We start from the raw sequence: 22,140 nt of genomic DNA on the forward strand, positions 1-22,140 counted from the left end.
TTATATGCCAATGTGTGAGAACACAAATTTATCTTTCACTGAATTCATTTTTTCCTCCTAAGCATTTATTTCACGTCCAGAATACCACACAAATTGAGGTGTTTGGTTGGTGAAATTCCAGATACATTGGAGTAAAAATGCTTAATTTTAAACCGTATTTTTGGTTACATATTGAATAAGAGAATATAAAACACAATTGGGGAAACTGGGATATTTATCACTTAAATAGCTATACTTTCTGGATGATTGAAAACAATAGGTTATCTCAAACTTATGGACCACATATGGATATCTTACATAAAGCAATATTTTATTAATAGCATGTTTTCCTTATTCAACAGCCTTAATATATTCCAGGTGAAACAATGAACAGTTATCTGTGAACAAAACAATTGTAGCATAATGACAGCAAACATTTATTGACCTATGTACCAGGTACTCTGTACATGATTATCTCATGTAATCCTCACAATATCCCTTGCAAGTAGGTACCATTATCCTACTTTTATAAGAACCTGAGGTAACATGCCCAAGATTGCCTAACCAGTGAGCAGTGGAGCCAAAGTTTGATCCCAGGCAGTCTGGGTTGAGAAACACTGCATTATGTTGCCTCTTTCTGGATTACAGTTGTAGTAACATAAAATGTCAAGGCCAGCTCCATTTTTAAGTATTTTCACCACTGTCCTGTGAATATGCACAAGTTTTTCATACCATGTGTTCTGACTTGGGAGACTAATAAGTATGATCACTTGGTCTCATTTTCAACTGTCACTAACTTGAGTGGTTTGAGACAGATCTCTCTCTGGGCCTTAGTTTCTTCATATGAGAACACTAAATGATACTGAGGTCATTTTCAACTCCAAGAGAGAAAAATAATCCTTTAAAAGATGCCCACAATAACAAGTCAACACTAGGGAGAGGAAAAGATTTAAAAGTAAAAGTGAATGTGTATGGTGATTTAATCAATTTTGGTGTTTCAAATCTTTTTATGAAAAAAATTGAGGCTATAAACTTAGAAAAAACCTGAATATCCCTAAAAATGTCTATGAACTAGTTTATCAAATAGTTTTATGTGAGAAAATTACAGAGTGAGTCAAAATAATTTTTCCTAAATTGCTATGTACATAATACTCCTTTTTTTCTTTAATTTTTAGAAAGTTGGGCATAAAACAATACCTAAACCTGATTCTTAACATGGTACCAGAAGAGAGCTATTGCCAAGAATTTGATTTATAGAGAAATCATGGTTCGACTGACCTTGGATCTAATTGCCAAAAAGAGCAATCTTAAACCCCGAAAAGAAGAAACCACTTTACAATACCTGAAGAAAATAACTCATATAAATTTTTCAGCCAAAAATATAGATGCAATTGTAAGAACTGTGAAATTATTTCCTATTTTTATATAATTAACAATGTAAAGTTTAGAAACTGGTATCAGGGCATACCTTCTTTTTAATTATATTTTGATTAGTCAGCTTTATATTATGTTTTTATTTTAGTTTCCTGCTTGTGATGTTAAACTTTAAAAATTAAGCCTCTATAAAATACACCATTGTAATTGTTAAATATATGTGTTAAATATATATGTTCCCCTAAAATTCTTTACAGTATAGCAAACTAGATTTGGAAGTATATGTTGGAAAATAATTTCAAAGATAATTAGTTTTGGATAATTCCAAAGTCTTGGAATATGAATTTTTAACATATCAAAATATTAAGAATTATATGTAAGTACCATATTTCAAAACATGAACAGTGACATCTTTTTGCACATAATTTGACTGGTTATATAAATGTAGGTTATACCATGTCAGTTATATCAGACAAGATTATGTTAACTTGGATATATACTCCGTGCTAAGCTAATTTTCTCTGTGCTAAGCTAGTTTTTGGCTTTAATTTGGGAAATTTTAAAGGCAGCAATAACCCTTTTAGGCCATTTGTATTGGTATCCGTTGTCTACAATAAAATGCTAAAGACTACAGATAAGCAAAATTTTCTTGGAAGCATAAGCTACATGAGGGCAGGGATCATGTCTTTTTTTTTCACATCACTCTAAATCCCCTATCCAGTACGGTGCCCGACTCATATTAAGTGCTTTAATAAATATTTACTGAATGAATGAATGAATGAAAAAAACACAAAAGCTCCAGGCAAAATTGTCAATTAAGACAGTCAGGGGTTTTTTTTTGCAGAGACCTTCTTCAGCTCCCATTCTATATTCCTTTCCAGTTTCCAGGTGAGCCTTCTCCCTAACTGCCCAAACCTCATGTTTCCTCTTTATTGCCCAGAGAACTCTGCCTCATCATACCATCACAGACAGCTTTCTCCGGAGAGCTTCCATTTAATGTACTTTTGGCCCCTCACAATCAGTGCTCCTTCAGTGTGGAGGACCTCTGTTAGGACGAAAGCAAACTGGTTTAAATAATTCAACCGGTTCCTAAGATGTGGCTGTATTTTAAAAGATCTTGTTGACTTAATGAAAGCTGAGATATTTTTGAGCAGAATTTCACTTTACCTCTTGCCTACTTACTCTAGACTAACTCTACCACCACACAAGAAATGACAGACTTTTTAAAATACCTTTATTTTCTTACCTCAAAAGTAAGTGGTGTTCATTTATAAAACACATATAAATACATATAAAATAAATATAAAAAGAAAGAAATTGACTTGAAATCCTTCCATGCATAGAAAACCAATGTTAACATTTAGGTGATGTCCTTTCAGTCTTTTTTCTAGGCATGTATTCATATAATTTTACAATAATGGGTCATGTTGAATATACTGTTTTCATTTTGTTATGAGATCTACAAGATATTACTAAAGAAATTAAAGGATAATTAATGGTTATACAGTATTCCCTTCAATAGCATTATCATAGTTTCTTTATTAATCCATTGTTCTTGAATATCTAGGTGACTTCCAGTGGTTTTTCAGTATTATAAACCACAACAGTTTATTTCCAATCCTACAGAAAGATTAAGCCCTGATTCATAATGTTGAAGCAATAATTTGTTAGATGCTTCAACTTCCAGAGGAGCCTAATTGCTTCCAAGGAAAACTGCTTGCCCTAGGAAAATCTTTCTTAACAAACACAATTTTATTGATAAGGTTACAGAATACTAAAACCTAGAACTAATTTTATAATCATTCTAATCTCGTTTTGACTGTGTTAAGAACAGAGGAATTCTGTTCTTTTATATTAACCTTAATGAAATGTGTAGAATGATTAAGTGAAAAACTTTCTTAAAAACACAAGTTTTCAGGAGAAATTAAGTATCACCTGTTTTTATTTTTCTTTTAGGAAGACCTCTCTCTTTGCAAAAATCTTAGTGTTTTATATTTGTATGATAACTGTATTAGTCAAATCACTAACCTGAATTATGCCACAAATCTGACCCACTTATACCTACAAAACAATTGTATTTCATGTATAGAGAACCTCGGGTCATTAAAGAAACTGGAAAAACTGTAAGTGCTTTTATTTCTAAGTAATGTAATTGTCATCATTACAGTAATATTTTTGCATGCAGGCATTTCCTTTATCTGCCTCATTTTTATTCTTTTGCAGTATTATTAGTATTAAATAAATAGTTATACATGTAATACTTGACAATTTGTGTTTTATTAACCCTGATAACTTCTTTTGAAAGAGGGTGAATTGTCTTAAGGGCTTATAGGGATACCTGAAACCTGCTTATTTAGGCTCAACTGGTGAAAAAAGTTTCCATGAAACCCAAATGAGTTCTGTGCCTTTTAGAATCACACATCTCAAAAGGGCAGGGTCATAGAGCTGGTAACGTTGATATAGATGTGATTGTAAAAGGCATTTACTGCCTATGATGATTTTAAACAATGAGGTCCAGTGGATCCAATTTCCCCAGATTGGAGGAACGATCAGTACTTCTCAAAAAGCAGGCCAAGTGCCTCAGAATGGGGAAAATAAGTGGGGTGGAAGATGCTTATTAAAACTTCAGATTGCTATACAAAACAGATCAGCAACAAGGCTTTACTATATAACACAGGGAATTATATTCAATATCTTATAATAACCCATAATGGAAAAATAATCTGAAAAATATATATATAACTGAATCACTTTGCTGTACACCTGAAACTAACACAATGTTGTAAATCAACTATATGTCAATTAAAAAATGCAGATTGCTGGGTTCCAACCTAGGTAACCAAATCAGAATCTCTGGAGGTTAAGCTCAGAAATCTTCATTTTTAAACCTATGACCCAGGTGATTCTTATGCACTTCAACACAACAGGAGCACTGGTAGACAGGACTATTTCTCTCACTTTAAAAAAATAAACATTTCTCAGACTTAATTAAGTGTAAGAATCAAATAAATAAACTTTTCATTGATTCAATATAAAGAGAACACTCTGCACGTACAGTTGACCCTTGATCAACATAGGTTTGAACTGTGCAGATCCACTTACACATGGATTTTTTTCAATAGTAAATAATACAGGACTACACGAGCCATGATCCATGGTTGGTGGAATCTGCAAATGCAAAGTAACCAGAGATACAGAGTGCCCACTATAAGTTATATGCAGATTTTCCACTGCAGGGAGGTCAGCGCCCCTAACCACACACCCCCAACAATGTTCAATGGTCAACCGTATAATTTTCACATAGCTCCATGATTTTGTTATTATGTTTTTATCACTTCTAGACCATGATGCTCTCAGAATGTCTATTTTAAAATGGTTTACGGGGGTTGGTGGTGGTGGTGTGATGAACTGGGAGATTGGGATTGACATGTATACACTGATGTGTATAAAATGGATGACTAATAAGAACCTGCTGTATAAAAAAATAAATTTTAAAAAATGGTTTATATTTTGCAGATATCTGGGAGGCAACTACATTGCTGTCATAGAAGGCTTGGAAGGCTTAGAAGGACTAAGAGAGCTTCATGTTGAGAGTCAGAGGCTTCCCCTTGGAGAAAAGCTCCTGTTTGATCCAAGAACTCTTCATTCTCTGGCAGTAAGGCCACATTTGAGTATTCTTTTTTTTTTTTTTTCCTACCCCAGTGATCTGATTTCAACTGGTCTGCAGTGGGGGAGCAGGATTTTTTTTTTTTTAAGAAATTCACGTTCTTTTATTTATTTATTTATGACTGTGTTGAGTCTTCGTTTCTGTGCGAGGGCTTTCTCCAGTTGCGGCAAGTGGGGACCACTCTTCATCGCGGTGCGCAGGCCTCTCACCATCGCGGCCTCTCTTGTTGCGGAGCACAGGCTCCAGACGCGCAGGCTCAGCAATTGTGGCTCACGGGCCCAGTTGCTCCGTGGCATGTGGGATCTTCCCAGACCAGGGCTCGAACCCGCGTCCCCTGCATTGGCAGGCAGATTGTCAACCACTGCACCACCAGGGAAGCCCCACATTTGAGTATTCTGACAAAGAATATAGTGATCAATACTTATAATGAAAAAAGGAAGGTATATCTGGACATTGTAATACTCTGCATGTTTATATGGCCAGTTGAGAATTTGAGAACTAAAACTAATTTTTCCTACATAATTTCTCAGAGACTCAGCAGCTATAAAATGGGAATAATAATTCCTGCCCCTAGGGTAACTGGAAGGATCAAAAGAAGGATGAGAAAAGGTTATATAAAGTATGAAGTTCTAATACAGATGTTAACTCATTCCTATTTTGACCTTGGTGTGAGCATGATGACTCAAAACTTAAAATTTTAGGAAAAAAGCCTAAGGAAAGAGGAAAGCACAGTTATTTGGAAAAATTTAAACAACCTAGAGAATCATTATAATGATAAGTCATTTTTTCCCTGGATCCTGATTTGATTGTAGGTTGCATTACGTACAGCTCTGCCTCATCCAAAGCAGGTAGAACTGAGAGCACAGATATGAGGTTCCAGCTGTCACCTGACAACCGGTCAAATCACATAGATGTTTCACAATGAGTTGAGAAGCAGGGAGCCAGAGGGTGCCGTGGAGGCTTTTACTGATCCTCAAAATGAGATTTGATAGGATATGCTACTTTCAATTCTGGGGCAAGGAATGTAAATGGAACAGATTTCGTTGGTTTTACTTTAGAGGGCCCAAAAACAGAGGGCAACAGAAGGTTTTTTTAACGAAATTTATAACAATTGAGGGGTAGTGCTATAAATTGAAAAAGAAAGGAGTGATCTGATTTCTGTCCTACCCTCCCTACTATCCCATAGAAACAACTGTGTCTCAGCTCAACCTCAGCTGAACCAAGCAGACTCACGCCACTGTGGAGATGGATAGTTTTATTACAGATTATTACCGAAAATGTTTTTTTGCTTGCTCATTTTTGCAGATGCAAGCAGATTCTGAAATTCTAAATATAAGGTATACTTTTTAAGCTGTACATCAGGTCTTAAAAAGTATCAGGAAGTATCTTCTCTAAAGGTTAGCTATGTGTGGACACCTGGGTGGGTAGTCTCCATATTGGTAGAGAATCCCGGGCCTTAGATTTTAAGATGGCTCTGATTTAGTGTTGCTCTATTGTATATTTATGTCCTCATTAACGGCTGATGTTGAACTTCTTGTTAATTAGATAATTATTATTTTAACTGGTTTCTGAACATATGGATTACCAAGAGAAAACTATATGGAGAGATAGAGATAAAAATAAAAATCAGATATTCTTTCAATTCTTGGTCATGTTTCCTATTTAGAAAAATAAAGATAAAAACTATTTCTCCCAGGGACTTCCCTGGCGGTCCAGTGGTTAGACTCCACGCTTCCAATGCATGGCGCGCAGGTTCGAGCCCTGGTTGGGAACTAAGATCCCACAAGCCACACAATGTGGCCAAAAAAAACCCAAAACAAACAAACAAAAAATTATTTCTCCCTAATCTTAGTGATATTTAACACAAAATGATAATTTGCTTGAACTGAAATAACCATTTTTTCTATATTGTGTTATCATTTGCTTATTGGGACATCTTTTTTCTCTCTTTGCTTCTTTCTTGGCTTCTTTCTATAAATTTCTCTTATATCTTGGAAGAGAAAAATTGGACTTACAAAGGAACTTTAGACAAAAATAGTAAGTTACATTACAATTACTATAGTTCTAAAAATTCCATCTGAAAAAAGATATGACATAATCTCCAAGGATTTTTATTTTCTTGCCTAAAGAGCAAAACAGCCTGAACTGATAAATTTTTAATTTTTCACAGATTAGGATTTCTTGTTTCTATATATAGTATTTAATTAGACTATTTATTAACCCTAATTTAGTTACCTTTCTTACAGAAATCCCTCTCTATATTGAATATCAGCAATAATAATATTGATGACATAAGAGACTTAGAAATACTGGAGAATCTTAATCAGCTCATAGCAGTTGACAACCAACTTCTGCATGTGAAGGTAAGGTAAAGGAAAAATGTTTTAATATTTACATGAAATTGTGATTGAAAAATACTTATTTTGCTAAATAACTATAAAATGTATTACTTTTTAAACTATTCTGAATTTGTCCTAAAACTAGTTTATGAATCTTTACTTCTTAATGCATTTATTTGCATAATTCTGCTGTCTTACCTGGTTTTCTCTTCCATACCCCAATGCCTCCATCCCTCACCAACAGAAAAATGTTTCTCTGAGAAGGAAGTATATACTTTTTCCACTCTATATTATTTTTCTATCAAATGTTTCCCTCTGGAGACTAGATTTCTTGCCCCTTAACTCTGATCTCCCAACGAATGAGTTTCTAGTAACTGTGATTAGACCTGAACTCTCTCCCGGCTGCTCCTCTTTGGGGAACACCTGGATCTTTAATTTATTCTAATTTGCACTAGCTATATTCATGTCATGTTATGCCATATCATGCCATATTCATTCAATTACTCATTCATTCAAACATGTATTGGGCACCTACACATTTGCCGGGTACTATACTACTCCATGTATTGAAAGAACAGAGGAAGAAAGAGTAGAGTCCCAGGGATTAAAAAAAAAACCCATAGTCAACAAGTGATAAGACTACAATGTGATTCTGTTTTCATAAGTATTGTGGTATCACTAACTTAGCCTGGGGCTAGGGAAGGCTTCCTGGAAACAGTCATCTGTGAGCTTAACCATTGCCAAAACCTCACAGTTTCTGGTTTGACAATGGGGTGGGCTATGATATAATTTCTTTTTTTTTTTTTTTTAATAAATTTATTTATTTATTTATTATTGGCTGTGTTGGGTCTTCGTTGCTGCGTATGGGCTCTTCTCTAGTTGCAGCGAGCGGGGGCTACTCTTCATTGCGGTGTGCAGGCTTCTCATTGTGGTGGCTTCTCTTGTTGCAGAGCATGGGCTCTAGGTGCACAGGCTTCAGTAATTGTGGCATGCGGGCTCAGTAGTTGCGGCGCACAGGCTTAGTTGCTCCGTGGCACGTGGGATCTTCCTGGACCAGGGCTCGAACCTGTGTCCCCTGCTTTGGCAGGCAGATTCTTAACCACTGCGCCATCAGGGAAGCCCTGTGATATAATTTCTTTACATAGGACCATAGAAGGAAGAATAGGCTTCTTTCTCCCATAAACAGAGCTCTTATTTCAAAACCACTTTCAGACAGCTATCCTCTGACCCTAAAAAAGTTACCCCTGGTCTTGTTTCCAAATTCAGGACTATTACCTGGCTCATCTCGTAACTACTGTAAGCAGTAGATAATTATGAAAAGAAATATTATTCTACTACAAATGAATTCCCCAAAATATTCAAAATGCCATTGAACAATCATGGTAGATATTTCAAATAAAAAGAAATAAGGAAGCATGACTCAATTAGTCATTTCAACTTACAACATGAAGGAATTAAGAAGTTCATGGGATCAATTCTGCATTCAAAATATTTAAAATTTTAGACTGCTCTTCTACGCTTTTTCATTGGGCATTTTGTATTCATCAGAATTATTTAATTTTCCTATGATTTCACAGTATTTGTATCCATACTGTGATAGATGGGTAGTCTTATATAAGATACTGTATACTATATATGTGGTCCTATTCAAAGTGACAGAGCCTGGAGTTTAGGTATTTGATTAAGTAGAGAGGACCTGGGATGTGCACAGTGTTCAACATTCACCCCATGGGAAATGGAAACAGAGTGGCTAAAGACAGCAGCTCACCTTTCCTGGGGAGAGAATAGTGGAGAAATCCAGCCTCCCAAATCTGCAAGATAAGTATTTTCCCTAAATGTTTTTGAAGGCCAGGTTCTAAGCACAATGCTTGGCAAATGTTCAGTAATGAGTGGTGAATATATGAATATATCTTGAAAGATCTGGTTAGTTGTTAATTATCATAATTACCAAGATTCAATGCAGTTATTGTCATTACTTTTAAAGTCTTATTCTATTATGCTTTAAACTCTGAATAGAAAAGGAGAGTTTAACAGGACAAAAATGCTAGCCTATAAATACTCCCAAAGGAAGTTTTTCTGAATGACATTAAAACCAAGCTATTTTGCCTACAATGATTGTCTCAGGCCAAGTTAACGTGAGATTAGAAAGGAAGGTATAGGGGCCATGGTCATGAAGTTGACTATATTCTAAGTGCAACAGAAAGTCACTGCACTTAGAATAAAGGTCCTTTTAGGCCATGGTCATGAAGTAGACTATATTCTAAGTGCAATAGAAAGTCACCGAAAAGATTATATTTTTTAAAGATTTCCCTATCAGCTATGTGAAGAATGGGTTACAAGAATGACAGCAAAAAGGTCAGTTGGGAGACTACTGCAAAGATTAAGTAAGAGAAGATGGCTGCTTGGAGATAAAAAGGAGTGGATGGATTGAAGGTATATTTAGGTTGAACTCATGGAATCTGCTGATTAGTAAGATGTGTAGGAATAAAGAAAAGAAGAATCAAGGTTTTTGTGTGAGGAACTAAGGAGACAGTGGTATGGTAGCCTTTACAAGTTGGGGGATACAAGGGAAGGAATAAAAGAATTCCTTCTATAGAGATGCCGATTCGATATTGAAATGCACGTGTAAAGTAGGCATCTGGAGTTCAAAGGAAAAGCAAGATTGGAAAGTTTGGGAGTCAACAGCATTTAAATGATACTTAAGAGTCATAGGACTGGGTGACAGACAAAGATAAAGAATAAATGAGGCTTCTGCAGAGCACCAACCGCCTGAGAGGAGAAACCCTGATGAATGAGGAACCAGGTGCCCTTCAGAGTAGGCAGGTAGGGAAGTGAGTGGGCAGGTAGGGAACGGAGCAGCACTCCTGAAGGTCCCCCCCTTGGATGAAAAGAACAGGTGCTTCCCAGGAATCAGGGCCATAGGGGTTGAGACTGGAGATGTGAGACCAATAGGCTGCAAGGAGTTGGCAAGATGAGTAAGTTTGACCACCCAACACATGGGGGCAGTCAGTGGGAAAACCCCTCAACTCCCCACAGCTTGGTCTGAGGTCTGCAAACACAGGGAAGAGTTTGGGACCTAAAAAATTAGAAGGGCAACTTAGGAGAAGGGGGCTTGGTGGTCAATCCCAGATCCTTTTCTGAGATCTGAGTTGGCATGAAAGAGAACAGAACCTATAGGAAACGGGAGCTGAAATGAAGGGCTGAGGGACAAAGGAAAACCTGGCCAAGCCCACGGTGAGGCCATTGCTGCTGAAAAGCTGGTGTTAGAGCTTGGGCTGGTTCCCAGGGGCGTGGGGCAGAGGTCCCGCTGCAGATATGGTGATGCCTGGGCAGGATCCGATCATTCTGGATGGTCTGCAAGGCCTCCTATCAGAGGCCCTAGGGCTCACAATATGGGAGACAGGCAGAGAGCTGGCACCTGGGTACTTAGGATAAATGCATTAAAATAATTGCAAGATAATAGATATCTTCCGATGATGACACTAAACAAAGGATAACTGGTATCCCTGAAGTAGAGATATAACAAGTGGTATAAAAAAAATGAAAGATAAAATAGGAAAAAAAACTTTCCTTTAAATGAAGGAAGAACTAAATCTCCATAATTAAAAGCACATTCCAAGTAGACCATGTTGTAGGAAATTTGAGACAGAATGAACACTACCAAGATCAACCCTGGTAAATTACTGAATATTAAAAAAAAAAAAAAATTGAGAGAATCCTTAGGCATCTGAAAAGAGGAAACAAAAAATATTTACTTAAAAGGCTGATAAATAAGGCCAGCCTCATGTTTCTTTATAGCAACATTAAAATACAGGGAAAGAAGGGAAAGCATATGTGAGTTTCTGAAGGAAAAAAGTGTGATCCAAAAATTGCAGGCCCAACAAAATGTTGTTCAGGTGTAAAGGTGTCAGGAATGGAGATGCAGACATGGGGAGTGGACTTGAGGACATGGGGAGGGGGCGGGGTGGGCTGGGACGACGTTGGGGGGTGGCATGGACATGTATACACTGCCAAGTGTAGAATGGATGGCTGGTGGGAGGCAGCCACATGGCACAGGGAGATCAGCTCGGTGCTCTGTGCCCACCTAGAAGGGTGGGGTGGGGAGGGTGGGGGGAAGGCGTGGGAGGGAGGAGATATGGGGATGTGTGTGTATGTGTGGCTGATTCACTTTGTTGTATAGCAGGGGCTGACACGCCGTTGTAGAGCAATTGTGCTCCAATAAAGATGTTAAAAAAAAAAAGCGTAAAGGTGTCAGACAGGCATTCACGGATTCACAAGAACTCAGGAAATACAGCACCCAGTAATCCCCTAGAAGAAAAAATTTGATGACAAAATCTAGCCATACAAGAATGAATGAGAAGTTGTGGTAAAAAAAAAAAAGAAAAAAAGACCTATAATGAGCACTGAACCCACACATTTAAATGGAAGCTAAACAATTTTATATATACATATACTTATACATACACATGCATACATATGTAACAAATTGGAGAAGTGCTATAACAGAACTAAATAATATGATGTATGTGGTTAATGGTGGTTATCTCTGAAAGTAAAGGCAGTCAGAGGAGACAGGGAGAAGCAATTTTATTTAATTTTTTCTCCCATACTCTGTTTTTAATTGAGGTATAATTTACATGTAATAAAATGCATAAATTTTAAGTATACAGTTTGACAAATTTTGACAAATGTGTAAACCTACATAGTCACTACTCAAATCAAAAAAGTATTTAACATCTCCTCCACCCCCAGAAAGTTCCCTCATGCCTCTTTCAGTCAACTCTCCAGACCCCAGAGGCAACCATCGTTCTGATTTCCATTGTCTGTTCTAGAACATTATGTAAATGGAGTCATATGTGTTAGGTTTCTTTCACTCACATGTTTTTAAGATTCATCCATGGTGTTGCATATATGAGTAGTTTATGTTTTATTGTTGAGTATTATTCCATGGCTATACCATGGTGTGCTTATACATTCTCCTGTTGATGGATATTTGAGTTGTCTCCAGTTTTTGCCTATCACAAACAAAGCCACCATACACATTCTTGTACAGTATATTGTCATTCCTCTTGGGTAAAAACCTAGTAATGGATTAGCTGGGATATAACGTAGTTGAATATATAACCCTATAATAAATTGCCTAATAGCTTTCAAAGTGATATATCATTTTACCACCAAGTGCCAGATGTTCTACATCCTCTCCAATATTGTTAGACTTCTAATTTTAACCATCTAAGTGTGTGTAAGGTGGTGTCTCTTTGTGGTTTTAATGTATGCTTATCCAATTACTGATGATGTAAGCTTTTTTTTTAATGTGTTATTAGCGTTTCATATATGTTTCTTTGGGAGGGTCTGTTTTTTTTTTTTTTCACACACACACACTGTATTTTATTTTTACAAGAGATAAATAGACTGACACCAAGCATTGTACATGGATGACCACAACAAAAGCAACAATGATTGCAATTACCAAACATGAAACACACTCATACTATGTCATAATATTGGCATTCAGTCCAGTAATCCTCCACTGTAACAGCTCCTTTACTTTGCAGTGAAAATTGATTTGTATATTCTTTGCCTCTGAGTCCTTGTTGGATTTTTTTTTTCTTAATTCAGACAGAAAGTCACAAAAATTATACTCATCCTCATCAGTTCACTCAGTCCCATGTAATTAAATTTTTTTTTCATCTTGATCTTTTGTTAGCACTTTTATGAGTTCATCAGTTTTTCATTAGAGTTCTGAAAATGTTTAAAAGTGTTTTTGCAGATATTTTCACCAAGCTTGCAGTTTGCCTTTGAACTTTCTGAAGAGTGTCTTCTGAAGAGCAAATGTTTTTCACTTTCATAAAGTCCAATTTATCAATTTTTTCTCTCTTAGGGGTAGTGCTTTTTAATGTCCTTTAAACGAATTTTGCTTACTGGTCAAGAAGATATTCTCCAATGTTTTCTTCTAGAAACCCTATCATTTAACCTTGTATGTTCAAATGTGTACACATCCTGAATAATTTTTTGTGCGTAGTATAAATTAGGGTTTAAAGTTTACAGAGTTTTTTTTAATATATAGATATCTAATTGTCCCAACATTGTTTATTAACAATATTTCCCCTCCCCATTAAATCACACTGTCATTATTGTTGAAAATAAATAGACTGTATTTGTGTGGATTTAAAAAAAAAAAAAAAAGAATAAATGAGCCCATTCCAATATTTAGAGACCATTTAGATGAGAAGGCACTAGTAGGAGTCAATGATGTAGGAGAAGACAAGAGAAAACGGAGGTTTAAGGAAGAGGGAATGGCCACTTGACTTGAATGCTGTTGAGTGGCTGACATGAGGGCAGATAAGAGGTTAACAGAAATGCACTGAATTTGGCAATAGCGAGATTAGGTCTGGTCAACTGTGTTTTTTGCATATTTCAGAATAGAGTATTTAACAGGTATTTGCATTGTTTTTTCTTGCAACCAAAGCCCCACATACCTGTTAGAAACTTATTTCCATGTTATGGATTGAGAAATTTCAGGCTTTTCATGAAATACTTTCCCATACCTGAAATTTCAGTATATAAACTAAAGGACAAGAGAAGGGAAAATTAAAAGGCTAAAACACCTTAAAAACAAAGTTAGAGGGGACAGGTTTAATTTGTGAAGAAGTTGAACCAGAGAGGCTGTGGTTCAAAAATCACAGCTCTGTGTCTATTAAGTAAATCTATTAAATAAATCATATTTATAAATAAAAACATTGCCACAAAGAAAACTCCAAGCCCAGATGGCTCCATTGATGTATTCTATCATACACTTAAAAAAGAAACTATATCAAAACTACGAAAACTACTTCAGAAAAATAGATAAGCAGGGAATACTTCTCAACTCCTGTTATCAGGCTAGCATCATCCTATCCCCAACACTATTACAAGAAAACTACAATGAGTAAAATAAATAAAAACAATATCCCTCATGAACATAGATTCACAAGTCCCTACCAAAATATTATCAAATAAAATCCAGCAATATAGGACTTCCCTGGTGGCGCAGTGGTTAAGAATCCACCTGCCAATGCAGGGGACACAGTTTCGAGCCCTGGTCTGGGAAGATCCCACATGCCACGGAGCAACTAAGCCCGTGCGCCACAACTACTGAGCCTGAGCTCTAGAGCCCACGAGCCACAACCACTGAGCCCACGAGCCATGACTACTGAGCCTGCGTGCCACAACTACTGAAGCCCGCACACCGGGAGCCCGTGCTCTGCAACAAGAGAAGCCACAGCAATGAGAAGCCCACACACTACAGTGAAGAGTAGCCCCCACTGGCCGCAACTAGAGAAAGCCCGTGCGCAGCAACAAAGACCCAACACAGCCAAAAATAAATTAAGTTTTTAAAAAAGTCCAGCAATATATAAAAAGATTATCCATGATGACCAAGTGAGATTTATCCCAGAAATCAAAGATTGGTTTGACATTCAAAAACTCAACGTGATGGGGGCTTCCCTGGTGGCACAGTGGATAAGACTTTGCGCTCCCAATGCAGTGAGCCTGGGTTCGATCCCTGGTCAGGGAACTAGATCCACATGCATGCCGCAACTAAGAGTTTGCATGCCACAACTAAGGAGCCCACCTGCCATAACTAAGGAGTCCACATGCTGCAACTAAGGAGCCCACCTGCCTCAACTAAGACCTGGTGCAACCAAATAAATAAATAAATATTTTAAAAAATCAATGTGATGCACCAAAAAAATTAAAGGAGAAATATTCTATGATCATCTCAATAGATGCACAAAATGCATTTTTAAAAGTTCAACAGGGGCTTCCCTGGTGGCGCAGTGGTTGAGAGTCTGCCTGCCAATGCAGGGGACACGGGTTCGAGCCCTGGTCTGGGAGGATCCCACATGCCGCGGAGCAACTGGGCCCGTGAGCCACAATTGCTGAGCCTGCGCGTCTGGAGCCTGTGCTCCGCAACAAGAGAGGCCACGATAGTGAGAGGCCCGCGCACCGCGATGAAGAGTGGCCCCCACTTGCCACAACTGGAGAAAGCCCTCGCACAGAAACGAAGACCCAACACAGCCATAAATAAATAAATAAATAAAATTTTAAAAAAAATAAAAGTTCAACAAATTATAAATAGAAGGGAACGTAACCTGATAATTGGCATTCATGTAAAATCAACAAAAATATCATACTTGATGATTAAAGACTGGATTCTTTCCCCCTCAAGACAGGGAGTAAAGCAAGGATGTTTACTCTGCTTTATAGAAGGCTTAGCCAGTGCAATAAGTCAAGAAACTGAAACAACACTCAGTTTGGAATGGAAGAAGTAAAACTATCTTTATCTGCAGACTACATGATTGGGTATATATTTAAAATCACAAATCTATAAAAAGCTATTAGAACTTATAAATTTAGTAATGTCATAGGATACAAGGTCAATATGCAAAAAATCAATTCTCACATACTAGCAATGAACAACTGGAAAATGATATTTTTTAAAAATACCATTTACAATTTATGTCAAGAAAGATTAAATACTCAGGAATAAATTTAAGAAAATACATGCAAGAGCTATAGAATAAAAACTATAAAATATTGGGAGAAATTAAAGAAGACCTAAATAAATGAAGAGAAATAACATTTTCATGGATTGGAAGACTCTATATTATTAAGTTGCTAATTCTTTCCAAATTAATGTATACATTCAACATAATCCCAGTCAAAATCCCAGCAGATTTTTTTTTAATTGACAAGCTGATTCTAAAATTTACATGATAATGCAAAGGACCTAAAATACCAAAACAATATTGGTAAAAAGAATTAATGCTACCTGATTTTATGACTTTAACATTGTAATAATCAAGACAGTGTGGTACTGGCATAGGATGGATACAGAGATCAAGGAAACAAAGACTTTATAAATAAATCTATACCTATGTTCAACTGATTTTTTTTTTACAGAGGTTCTAAGATAATTCAATGAGGGAAGGATAATCCTTTCAACAAATGCTGGTGGAACAACTGGACATCCAAATAGTGAGCCTTCACCCTTCATACCATATACAAAAACTTACTCAAAATATATCATATCCAAATTTAACCGCTAAAAAATAAAAGTTCTAGAAAAAAAACATACATTTGAGTTCTTTAAAAGAACACAAAAAACATGACCTATAAAAAATTGATAAACTGGACTTCATCAATATTTAAAACTTGCTTTTTGAAAGACATTATTAATGAAACAGTGAACCATAGAGAGAAAATATTAGCTATCATGTACCTGACAAACAATTTTTATCCAAAATATATTTTTAAAAACTCTTACAACTCTATAGTAAGAAGACAAGCAATACATTAAAAATGGGCTAAAGATTTCAACAAAAACTTACAAAAGTGCATATACTAATGGTCAATAAACAAAAAAAAAGATGCTCAGTATCATTATTCATCAGGGAAATACAAATTAAAACAAAGATGTGATACCACTACAGACACACTAGAATGGCTAAAAATAAAGAGACTGGCAGTATCAATTTTGGATGAGGATGTGGAGCAACTGGAACCCTCATTCGCTGCTGAGGAAAATGTAAAATGGTACAACCTTTTTGGAAAACAGTTTAACAGTTTCTTATAAAGTTAAAAATGCACTTACCATATGACTCGGCAATCCCATTCTTAGGTATTCACCCAAGTGAAATGAAAACCTATGTTCACACAAATACCTGTATGCAAATATTTATAGTACCTTTATTTGTAATTTTGGAAACAACCAAATCTTCCTCAAATGGGAATGGAGAAACAAACTGTGTTCCATACAATGGGATATCACTCAGCAATAAAAAGAATAAACTACTGATGCACATGACAACATGGATAAAAAACCAATTATACTGAGTGAAATAAGCCAGACAAAAAAAAGAGTACATGCAGTATGACCCCATATATATGAAACTCTTGAAAAGTGAAAACAAATGTATATAGTAGCAGCAGATCAATGGCTGCCTGATGGGAATGGTAAGAGGCTGACTGGAAAGGGCCATAAGTGAATCTTTTGGGATGCTGAAAATGTTCTTTTTTTTTTTTTTAATTTATTTATTTGTTTTTATTTTTGGCTGTGTTGGGTCTTCGTTGCTGTGCGTGGGCTTTCTCTAGTTGCGGCAAGTGGGGGCTACTCTTCGTTGCAGTGCGCGGACTTCTCATTGTCGTGGCTTCTCTTGTTGCAGAGCATGGGCTCTAGGCACACGGGCTTCAGTAGTTGTGGCACGGGGGCTCAGTAGTTGTGGCTCACGGGCTCTAGAGGGCAGGCTCAGTAGTTGTGGTGCATGGGCTTAGTTGCTCCGCGGCATGTGGGATCTTCCCAGGCCAGGGCTCGAATCCGTGTCCCCTGCATTGGCAGGTGGATTCTTAACCACTGCGCCACCAGGGAAGCCCAAAAATGTTCTTTCTTGATTATGGTGGTCATTGTATGGATGTACATGGTTTGGTCATTTAAATAAATGTATTTTGTTATATGTAAATTATAATTCAATAGTTAATTTTAATATTAGAAAAAGTCTCCAGAACCAAAGGACATGAGTTTCCAGATTGAAACAGTCTCCCAAATGCCAGCACAGTGGATGAAAACTAACCCACACCCAGCTCTATCCTTAAAAGTTTTTAGAACACCGGGAGTAAAGAGTTCCTAAAGGCTTCTACAGAGGAAAAGAGGATCATAATACAAAGAATCAGAAATCAAAATGGAATCAGAATTATCAGACTTTTCAATCTGGAAGACAGTAGAATAATGTCTTCAAATTTTTGAGTTAAAAGTATTCTCAATCTAGAATTATATACTCAGTCAATTTTTCAGGCAATTATGGAGGTATGAAACATTTTAAAAATGCAAGGTTTCAAAAAAATTTATGTCCCACATACGTTTTTTAGGCAGTTCTTGGAAAATGTGTTCCACCTAAACAGGAGAGGAAAATAGGAAAAGGGAAGACATGGGATCTAGGAAACAGAAGAAAGGTTAAGGAAATTCCCAGAAAGAATCTGAAGGGAATTTGAAGTGAAGGAATGTCCTAGGAAAACATCTACTAGCCCAGGTTGCCTCAGGCTGAATTGGTGATAAATACATAGAAAACTAAGCAAATAAATAACCAACCAATTTTTAACTCTAGGGAAAATAAGAAGCAACCATTGTGCATTATGTGGTTTAGCTCTGAATAATACTTAAGTGATCTTAGTAATATGGTCAATGGATATTAATCTTATTAAGTATGACTCTGTTGACAGGATGGAGGAAGGGAAGAGTCGTAGGGGTTGGAGTAATACTTATGAAAACTAAATCATCATCTTCCATAGTAGGAATTCAGTAAATACCTAAGATTTAAAAATCAATAAATAGCAGTTGTTATTTAGCAATGTGGAGGTAAGTGTGCATAGAAATAGCTGAAGTGGGACTTCCCTGGTGGTCCAGTGTAAAGAATCCGCCTTCCAATGCAGGGAACGTGGGTTTGATCCCTGGTTGGGGACTAAGATCCCACATTCCGTGGGGCAACTAAGCCTGCCCGCCACAACTACTGAGCTCGTGCGCCTCAACTAGAGACCCTGCATGCCGCAAACTACAGAGCCCATGGGCTCTGGAACCCGCACGCCACAACTACAGAGCCCACGCGCCCTGGAGCCTGCACGCCACAACTAGAGAACAGAAAAAGCGCACACCATGACTAGAGAGAAGCCCACGTGCCGCAACGAAAGATCCCACATGCCGCAGCGAAGATCCCGCCTGCTGTAGCTAAGACCTGATGCAGCCAAAAATAAATAAATAAATCCTTAAAAAATAAATAAATATTGAGCTATTTATAGTAAAAAAAAAAAAAAAAAAAAAAAAAAAAAAAAAAAAAAAAAAAAAAAAAAAAAAAAAAAAAAAATAAATAAATAAAATGTATGTTTAAAAAAAAAAAAAGAAAGAAAGAAATAGCTGAAGAAGTTGAATGTGGTTTTGTTTTAAGCCCAAAGGTACTCTTTACATTTTGTTATAAACCCTATGGTCTTATTTGATTCTTTAACTGTGTTGATTGTATTGCTTTGATTAAAAAAAAAAAAGAACATAATTTAAAAAACAGTGAATGGCTGGTAAGGAACAAATGGTTAATATCATTGTTATTGTATATCACCATATCCCCCATTAGACTGAGAGCCTTTAAGAGCAAGGAAAGATATTCAGGGAGTGAGGATGAAATCTGAAGTTCTTTTACTTCCAGCAAGAAGACACAAGCAATTAAAAATGCCTAGACACAGCTTCTTGGAAGCCCGAATATAGACTTGCCTACGGGTCGTTTGAAATGTGCTTTTGTGGTCCATTTTAAATCATCCTCTGAAGGCTTAGTCAAAGGACATGAATGTTAGCATCAGAATATTAATTTATTTCTCTGTATATATTCCTGGGATCAGCATCTCCATTTTTTGGATTTAATTTTTCCATTCTTTATACTCATTGATTGAAGTTGCCCAAAAGCTGCTGACATCAAACCCTGTGCCATGGGAGAGAAAGCTCAATGTGCCATACATAAAGTCGCTGACATCCATCCTAACTAAGAGTCTTCAACAACAGACAGCTTTGTGCCATGGGGAAAAAGAAGTGGACATCATTAGAGAATTCTAACAAAACCACTATAATTACCAAAGGTTTTTATAGCACTTAGACCAGCTGCCTTTAAATGGACATTGTAGGTTCCTCATATGCATCTACAGAAAATACATGAAAAAAGAAAAAAATGAAAAAAATAATGATCCCTTAGGATGGTTGCATGAGGACCTGGAAGAAGCTGGGCCAAGTGGCTTCTGTCCTTTCGGCTGTTTGGGATTTCATTCCCTTTCCTCTCACTTCTACAGACTCACAGCTGCCAAGGACTCCTTCCCCCAAGATCCTCTAACCCTGCCATCATCTCTCCTATTCCCTAGTCCAAAGTCCAGGGCAGAGACTTGGGGTGGGGGAGGAGAAGGTGAGAGTGGCAAAGGAGTAGAGGAAAAAACAGAAGATAAATCCTGTCTTTCCTCTCTCTTTCTCTATGTCTTCAGCACCCCTAATCAGCAAACTTTTCAAAACAGTTCCATATAATTTCTTGTTTAAAATTCTTGTCCTGCTTCTAAACCATTCAATCATGCATGCATTCATTATTTCTTCTTCTTCATTCATTCAAAACACCTACCATGTGGCAGCACTTGCTAGACAATGGGGGAGACAATAGTGAGCAAAAAACAGATACAGTCCCTGGACTCAAAGAGCTCTCAGCATTGAGAGGAAGAGAAACGTTAAGCACGTAATTACCCAAAAACAAAAGTAAAATTGCATCCATGGCAAGTGCAACAAAAGAGAAGTATGTTGCTCTGAGAGCCTCTAACTGGGGGATTTGCCTTAGGGAGCCCAGTGAAGGCTTCCCTTAGGAAGGTATTGCTGAGCTGACCTCTGAGAGAACAGAAGGGCTTACCAGGTAAAGAGAATAACATGTGCAAAGGCCCTGGGGCAGGTAAGAGTATGACAAAGATGAGGAAAGGGAAGCAGAGACAGTAAAGATGGAGCATAGGGCAAATAGAGGCTGGTGGGCAGATGAGCTGCATAGGCCATGATAGTTTTGTCTTTATCCAAGAACAGTAGGGAGCCACTGAAGGTATTTAAGCCAGGGGTGATGTAATTACAGATTAGCATTTTAAAAAGATCAGTGTGGATACAGTGTGGAGAATAGACTGAAAGAGGCCAGGTTGGTTAGGAAGTGTGAGACGGTGGAAACTTGAACAGGTAAAAATGAAGTGAGTGGACAGACTGGAAATCTGTTTAGGAAGTAAAGTGGACAAGACTTGATGGTGAGTTGGATATAGGGAGTGTGGAAGAGGGAGAGGTCAAGAATGGTTCCATAGCTTTGCCTTGAACAATGAAAATAGGGAACTCAAGAGTCAGGTTTAGGGGAGAGAGAGATCATGAGTTTTGGTCATATAGAATCTGAGGTGTCTTTGAACTGTTCTAGAGAAAGTATCAGTAAGACAATTGGTTACATGACGCCAGAGCTCAGTGGAGAGAAGAATGTGGGAGTCTTCAGCATATTGGTTAACTGGCCACTGAAACTGTCATCATGGATGAGATTGCCTAGATTGCCTTCTGATTAACATTTCTTTCCATTTTTTTCTGTAACTCCTTTAAATAAGCATGCAGCAATGTATTAAAATATTAAATTCTTTAATAACTATTTATAATAAAACTTGGAGTTCTGCAAGTAGCTTGATGAGCCATGAACTTTTCTAGGGCCAACATTATATATCTTGCTGACACTATTAAGTCAAATATCATGGTTGCAAAAATGTATAAAAACTTGAAAGAAAAAAAATTTTAATCTTTACCTACAGTTTTTATTTCTGCAAAGTTTGCTAAATCAATAAAATGATCTGAAAAGTTCACCTCACAGTCAGATATATCAGTGATTTACTTCATTGGTTTTCTGATGACCATTTATCATGAGGTAAAGCATCTTAGAATGAATGGTGGAAATCAAAAATTTGACATGCTTGCCTCTTAAATAAACTAAATATTTGATTTATAAGACACAAACGAACAAACCACTACGGCCTGTCATATTTTTCCAGTTTCTAATTTATTCAACCTCTGCTCAATATTGATCCTGACAAGCAGAGTAACCCAAAGATAAATTTATTCACTCCACAGTTTAGTCAGGAACAAGCCAAAAATTATAGATTTTCCCAGGCAGATGATGACAGGCAGTCAGGGGGATGACAAATGGCTGTCTTTAGATTTAGTTAGGACAG

At 36.9% G+C, this 22,140-nt stretch overlaps 2 protein-coding genes across 2 annotated transcripts in view; one reads left to right on the forward strand and one right to left on the reverse strand.

Annotated features, from left to right (window-relative positions):
* Positions 1-22,140, reverse strand: part of CSPP1 (centrosome and spindle pole associated protein 1) — a 225,941-nt gene that overhangs the window by 160,195 nt on the left and 43,606 nt on the right. The window lies entirely within an intron of this gene.
* Positions 1,244-22,140, forward strand: part of PPP1R42 (protein phosphatase 1 regulatory subunit 42) — a 40,289-nt gene continuing 19,392 nt past the window's right edge. The window contains exons 1-4 of the mRNA XM_059901927.1: positions 1,244-1,372; positions 3,310-3,476; positions 4,870-5,008; positions 7,267-7,383. Of these exons, the coding sequence (XP_059757910.1) occupies positions 1,244-1,372; positions 3,310-3,476; positions 4,870-5,008; positions 7,267-7,383 (552 nt within the window). The remainder of the gene's footprint in view (positions 1,373-3,309; positions 3,477-4,869; positions 5,009-7,266; positions 7,384-22,140) is intronic.

The sequence above is a fragment of the Balaenoptera ricei genome, chromosome 17 (genome assembly GCF_028023285.1).
Source record: "Balaenoptera ricei isolate mBalRic1 chromosome 17, mBalRic1.hap2, whole genome shotgun sequence".
Taxonomy (NCBI): domain Eukaryota; kingdom Metazoa; phylum Chordata; class Mammalia; order Artiodactyla; family Balaenopteridae; genus Balaenoptera; species Balaenoptera ricei.